This window comes from Ochlerotatus camptorhynchus, unplaced genomic scaffold, assembly GCF_037179485.1.
Source record: "Ochlerotatus camptorhynchus isolate MF236.1 unplaced genomic scaffold, CSIRO-AGI_Acam_v1.1 ptg000265l, whole genome shotgun sequence".
NCBI lineage: Eukaryota > Metazoa > Arthropoda > Insecta > Diptera > Culicidae > Ochlerotatus > Ochlerotatus camptorhynchus.
In genome coordinates, this window is record NW_027040755.1 from 2,247,990 (window position 1) to 2,254,990 (window position 7,001).

The 7,001-nt window shown below is 40.7% G+C and overlaps 1 protein-coding gene across 1 annotated transcript; it reads right to left on the reverse strand.

Annotated features, from left to right (window-relative positions):
- Positions 1-448: 448 nt before the first annotated feature.
- Capr (Caprin) lies at positions 449-6,538 on the reverse strand. Its single transcript, XM_065226990.1, has 4 exons — positions 6,149-6,538; positions 5,662-5,844; positions 1,226-3,377; positions 449-1,151 (listed from the first exon to the last, which is right to left on the reverse strand). The coding sequence occupies exons 1-4, from the start codon at positions 6,383-6,385 to the stop codon at positions 733-735; spliced, it is 2,991 nt and encodes a 996-aa protein (XP_065083062.1). The 5' UTR covers positions 6,386-6,538; the 3' UTR covers positions 449-732.
- Positions 6,539-7,001: the final 463 nt, after the last annotated feature.

Sequence of the window (7,001 nt, forward strand, 5' to 3'; positions counted from 1 at the left end):
GTTACCAGTGACATTGCCAAAAGATCCCTGCTTTTTTTTCCGTCGATCTTGTTTTCCGTGCTGAGCACCAATGCTACCGACGCCAGGAAGGCAGCTCCCACACCTGGACCCTACCTATCGACCTATCAACTCATGAACCGGGGACCAACGGCTTTACTTCCCTTCCGAAGGAAGGCGTGATCAGAGATGTTATGCCTCAGAATTGGATTGAACCCAGGCCTGCTGGGATGAGAGACAATGAGCTATAAAGATTTGGACATCAGATGCTGATAAATATAAATTAAATTGATCAAATTCGCCATGATAGACATACTGGTATACTGGTTATATTGGTGCGATTGCCCATAGGATTAGCCTTCTTGGTCCTAGTTCACCTACCCCTTGATAGCATTACAACTGTTTATCCCCCAGGGCGTTTTTTAGTGTTCTCAGAATAAACGATTGCAGGTGAAATTGCTGATTACACTCAAAGTGTTTATTATTATCTGCTATACGTTGCTTACATAATACAGAGTTCAATGGAAAGCAAGGTAGACTTATTTGAATAATTAGCATGATGTATAAGATGTATTCGACTTAATTTGAATATTTGTGTTAAAATTATTATGAAGTATTTCTATTTGCTTAGAAAATATCTTGTCACTACAAATACAGCAAATACATACGCGTAGATCATTAGTTTCCAATGCGTTTCAATCTTAACATGTTTGCTAGTCCGCATTTTCAGAGCGTTCATGCATTGATAGAAGACTGTGGCGCTCTAGTGTTCGATCCTCCACGAGGACCTCCATAGCTGTTTCCGGAATGGTTACGTTGATGTGGCCGCGATGAAGGTGGGCCCGTATTTCTTGTACTGTTCACTGGGCGAGCATTCGATCGGTAATCTATACCGCTACCAAAGTTTCCACTGTTGTTGCCATTGTTGCTCGGAGGTGCTGTGCCACCGGATGGAACTGAGGAACTGTACCCCGCACCACGAGATGGAGGATTACCGTTGTTGTCGTTCCGGTTTTTGAACATTGAGCTACGCTGGTGATAAGACGAGTCCGACTTGTTGGTGCCGTAGTTACTGGTTTGATTTTGCTGGTAAAATCTTTCGTTGTTTTTGAAGAACGTTGACGAAGAATTGTTTATTCCGTTATCAAAACGTGCTGAAACAGATGAAGCGATAGTTTAGTTAGGTAACCTACAATGACAAAACTAATCCTATCAATGTTCAACTAACCATTCGTTCCGTTATTCTGTTGATACTGCGAATTTGAGGCACTACGAGAGTTACGATGTCCGTACGTGGGCTGTGCTTGGTGTGAGCCTCCATGGGTGCCTTGCAACTCCTGAACATAGTTGGATGTCATATTATCATTTTGTTCATGCCGTTTGCTCGTTTCATTTACCACGGGACCGGTGGCATTGGGAACACTGTTTTCGTTGGCGATAGACACTGGTTGCGGTTTTGCTTGGTTGGACAAGGTGTACTGTCCTTTGTTATTCGAGCCACTATCGGCTGCACTGGTCCTGGCCATCGCGTTATTAGACCACTGGTCTTCAGACTTGGACGTGTTGGGTGGAAAATCAGATCCTCTATTCCATTCATCGTGGCGCAGCTTGGTATGCTGTTGGTTTAAATGCGGTTGATTGAGCGGAAACTTGTCGGACAGGTTTAGAGAGGCCTTCAGTTTGTCCGTGCCGCCGTCTACCATTAGGCCGGGAAGATTTTGCGTTAAGTTACTAGACACTGCTTGATTTGGGGATTCATGTATGTTTTGAACTAACGAAGGGTACTGTTGTAGATTAGCATTGAATGGTTGATTCAAGGCACTGCCTTGTTGGGCAACCATCGGTTTTTGCTGTGGCATTTGAGCTTTCTGCACGGACTGCCTTTGTGCGTTGTTTTGTGATTCGTCTGGAATTGCTGGTTGCACCACAATGGGGCTTTGTTCCTTAGGTGCAACGGACTGAGTGGCCACAACTGTCGTATGTTTTGTCGTAAAGCCTGGAATATGACCATGGTCAGTAGATTTTGACACAACCGGTGATCGCGAATGTGGGACGGCATTCATCGGTTGACTTATTTGTCTCGTTTCCATTGCTTGAGGCTGCATCGAGTGATTGAATGATTTCGCAGCAGGTGATGTCAGGTTCTGGAAGGGTTGATTATTGAAGGTAGGAGGATGCTGCGCGCCCATCATCACATTCTGCTGCTGAGGGACAATCATTGTCGCTTGTTGAGCCGGCACACCCTGCTGGTCTACAGGTAGTTGGTTGGAAGAATTGGTTGCCTGTCCGATAAGGACTTGTTGCGGATGCGTTTGTTGAGCAGTAACATTGGTAGAGGTCAACGGATTTCCAAATGGAACCGACGTGGAAATTACATCCGGCTTGTCGATCTCTGATTCTTGCAAGAAGAAAAAGTTCCCAGTACCGATCACTTCATGGATGGGACGCATTTGCTGCTGTTGAATATAGTGTTGCTTAAAGTACGCATTCTCTACAGCTTGAACAGTAGTTGCATTGAGCTGTTGTCCGGGAACAGGCGGCATTGGTGTGGCTGTGGGTTGCATCATAGGAACAGTTACTGGTCCAGTAGGAACAATGATAGCAGCAGCTGAATGGACATTCGGCGTGCTTGCTGGAGAAAGCCCATTATTTGCATTGATGATTTGGGTTGGCATATGAACCGGTGGCGCTACTAAAGTGGGAGCAGTTCCAACATCCGGAACCGAAGATGAAGGTGGATTTGGTGCAATTTGACGTACCATGCTAGGTTGAGTAGGAAATGATGGAGTCGGAACTGCTGTGGCAGCAGGAGCTTCGGCAAATACTTTCATACTGGGTGCCTCATTACCCGACAACACGGGGGCAATTGATGGATCCATGTTCACCTTCGGTTGGCTGTTTTGCTCAGCTAGCAGCAAACTTTCCTCTTCTTGGGGTTCGTCAGACTGGCCAGTTTCGTCAGCTTCAGTCGGGGTGTCCTTATCTTCAGCATTATCAGTTTCCTCTTCCTCTACGGTAATAATGTCCTTATCAAAGTATCCGCAGTTTTGAATCTCAGCAAGGACATTCTTGATGTGTACGTAAGTAACATCGGCGAAGGGTTTGTTACGACCATCGACTATGGCGGACAAATGATCGGCCGCTTGTTTGACCGCAGTAACAAACGTAGGTTCGGCAGAGGTTTTCGGACGTTTGGCCAATGTTTCCTCATACAGTTGCTCCAGCAGCATCAGGTCACTATCGGCAATCTTGCAGGCTCCGTTAGTCCCCTGGCGGAAATCTTCGCGAACGTTAGCCTCGGTAAAACGCTTCAAGACGTCCTGGATGATCAGCACTTCACGGATTTTCGCATTTTCCTGCTGCGCTCTAACGAACACGCTCTGGAATAGAGGAGAATGGAAATTAAATATTAATCTGTTGTTCTTAAATTATTGAAACACGGAGTAGTATGATATGCGGAAGGTCTATAAAAAGAAAATAATTTGTTGGACCATAACTAAACTTTAGAAGCTTCCGAGTTCTGTGGTAGTATATTCCCCTTGAGGACGCTTCCTGCTCTCATTAGCCGGTAGGACAACTGCTGTAGCTTTGGTATCCTATATCATGCCGATACATTTGTTTTGTTCAAATATGGGAATTGTGCCAGTTATGGGACTAGTGCTCCCCTCATTAGCCATTTGGCCTAACTCATGTTCACAATAATCCATATTATTCAACGTAGGCATGCAGAACAGCTTCATGTGGAAGAAATTTTGATTTTTATGAAAAATTTAACGTTTTAGGCCGTATAAATAGGCAATTAGAGGTCCACTAGTGCCGTAACTGGTACACTTCCCCTATATAATATTAAATTTTTACAGATGTTGACAAAAGTTAGTAGTCTGGGGAACTTCGTGGAAACTGCGAAGAAGTTCAGGAAACTGTCTAGAAGTGTAACAAATCGTGTAATAGTTCAGCAAACTTATTAAATTTTTTAGCCAACTGGCTAGTTTATCTCCGTATAACTTATTAGAAGCTCAGCGAACTTCGAAGTACTTCAGTGAACTTCATAGAAAGAAGTACAGAGAATTTTGTGGAAGTTCGGCAAATTATGCAAAAGTTCAGTGAAATTTGTAGTGCTTTATAGAACTATATAGAAATTCAGCGAATTTCTGTTAAATACCTATAGTGAAAATCTTTGCATTTCTTTTTTTTAACTTCACGTTAATGTTCATAAATGCTTTGATATCTATGTAGAAGTAAGAGAGCTTGGAAACATATGGAACAAGTTCCAAGGTTTTGTGGAGAAACACGAACTAATTTGATAATGACCTGGATTTGCAAAACCTCATGGAATTAGGAACTCACATCAATCCAAAGAATTTTCTACAAATGATCAGTCTAAATTTTGTTTCTTTAGATTTCCATTAAAGTCCATTAAATATTATCATTCTGTGGTACAAATTGTTGTGTTAATCTGATTCTATAATTCAACCAGCTGTTGAAATTTCCAAGTTCTACATGGCCAATGATTCCTTGTACGACCTACAGACTGCATTATCACTTCATGGAGCCTCATGTGCAATATATAGATATGTTATCGAAAAATCTATGATTGTCCAAATCGTCTTGGAGATCTTTGTTCGATGTGCAGACTACATTGTTTAACCCTTGGCGTTTCATGAATTTGCAAAGAGTATCCAACATAAGTTTTAAAATGTGTCATTTTCGTCGTATGAGCAGTATTATTTAAGTTGAGTGTTTCTTGATTGATTTCCTTTATTTAAGAGAATTTCAGCCGCAGGTTGGTTCATCCCCGAAAAGTGTTTCTTCCATTACATGACAGCATTGTGAACTTGTATCCGTTTTAGGCACTTTTGGAATTCCTATGATTACAAATCATTGGACATGGAGCCATTCAGCTTAACAATCAAAGTTGTTCTATGGCATCAAACTATTTTGAACTTAAATGAAACCACGAAACACTGCTTTCAATTATTGTAATGGCACATTACTACCTACCATAATCAAGTAAGGTATAACAAATTTTTCCGTGATAACCTGCACAGCTGAATGGTAATTTTCATCATGTTTATTCATAATGGTATTTCCTTTTTTGAAGATGAAATACTCCATGAAATCCTACTGAAATATTTGAGCCGCCAGTAAAGAAGGAACTGTGTTAATATTTTTTCAATGTATCCCATCAAGTCTTGAAATTTTAACACAAATTGTTTAGAGGGTCACATCAAACCTTATAAACCTTGCTGGAGAAATTCCTAGATAGATTTCCAGATCTAGAAATTTTTTTACAATTTTTATTCATTCCAAGCGAAAAGTTTTTTGGAAATATTAGTTTATTCTTGAAAACCAATTGGGTGGAATCTAAAGTCTTAGAAATTGACCTTACTGGCTTATCTAATCTAACCTTTGTGAACTATGAGAAAATTTACAACGCATTCACTATTTTCTCAGAGAAATACACAATTTTGTGCTTAATTGTTGCTGAAATAATTCTAAAAATTATAAATATTTTGCCAACGATAAATGGTAAGATGTCCCTTCTCATCACTGCTGGGTATTAAATTTGACGTCACATTGATAGTGTCGATTATTATTTATAAATACTTATTGCGACGAACCTTTTGCTTTTCAATTACGACCAGACAAACAAAAATGACTTACTCGCTTTGCTTCCTTCTTCGCCTCCTTATTTGCTGCCGCTACAATCGATTGGAACTGCTTGCACAGCTCTCTCGTCAATTCCAGGGATGTTAAGCATTCGTCATACTTTGACACAGCAATTTTCTGGTCACCCGTCAGCTTCTTGCCGGATTTCTCGATTGACTTGTAGGATTCCAGTTTATTCTGGAACGGACGGAAGAGAAAACACGGAGAAACATAAGCTTCCGGCAAACACTCGGGAAGTCGGTTTTACGATTGATTTTAAGACTGTTGATGCCACTCCTCAGCTGATATGGGTAAGAAAGCTTGAATTAAGTAACAAGCGCACTTGTGTACGTTGAAAGTATTAAATATTATCAAAAAATTAAATTATATCCTAATGCGTATTACCAGGGGCTAGCAAGGGGCTTGTTTGATACTCATAACCAGAAACTAGCAAGATGGCGATAACACGAATTTACCTAATTTACATGTTATACATACATACCTTACGTTTCTCCAAATTGCGAATTTTATGCTCGATAATCAGTATAATTTGTTGCAACGGATTAGCCGGCTGTTCTTTGGCATTCCCGTTATTGCTGCCCGAGGAATTAGCAACGATTTGCGAGTGATTGGCTTCCTTCGAAGAATTGCATTCATCATTACCACCACTTTCCACAGCATTTCCGAAGGACTCCGGGGTGCTGGTCTTGCTGTTTTCTATCATTTTCAGACTGGGCATTTTAATTATGTCGCAATGACCTCACTGTAGTCGTCTGGATCAACCGTTCGGCAAATTTGAGAATATTTTTAACACCAAATTTAAGAATTATGTAGAGCAACCAAATTTTAAAACCACTCCGTAATTAAGACAAAGAGAACCTGTCGGGAAATATCGAATAGATGTACCCATGCAGCATAAGCATCCAACAAACACCATTTTGTATACCAGATTTGACATTTCTGTCACCAACCGCACTCGATGACAACGACACGGTGTGGAAAATTCGAAATGATAGTTGCTATTTTATACAAGTTAAATAAATATTCAGCCAATGTCAGCCCATAGAGAAGGTGCGCTATCAGTTGACGGTCGAAGAAGATGAGAAAAACGCAAACAAAAATTATGATTTTAATTCAGCTTTTCGAAAAGCATTTTTGAGCGTATTTTGTTGGAAACTAATCTATATAATTTTACGAGATAAAGGCACAGAGAACAGACGTTCAAGTTCGGTCAGAAACTTGTGTAAAATAAGTGGGAACGTCGCCGTTACGTGGTGTTAGCATCTCCTGATTTTCTCTATAAATTTTCCACTTTCGACCAATTTGGCGCTAGTATCGATAAATTTTCTGTTGAA

Excerpts from the sequence above, each read along its gene's own strand:
- Capr (XM_065226990.1), bottom strand. The coding sequence starts at position 6,385 with ATGCCCAGTCTGAAAATGATAGAAAACAGCAAGACCAGCACCCCGGAG. Across the intron at positions 5,845-6,148 it reads GCAATTTGGAGAAACGTAAG|AATAAACTGGAATCCTACAA; the intron begins GTATGTATGTAT and ends CGTCCGTTCCAG. Across the intron at positions 1,152-1,225 it reads ACAGAATAACGGAACGAATG|CACGTTTTGATAACGGAATA; the intron begins GTTAGTTGAACA and ends CATCTGTTTCAG.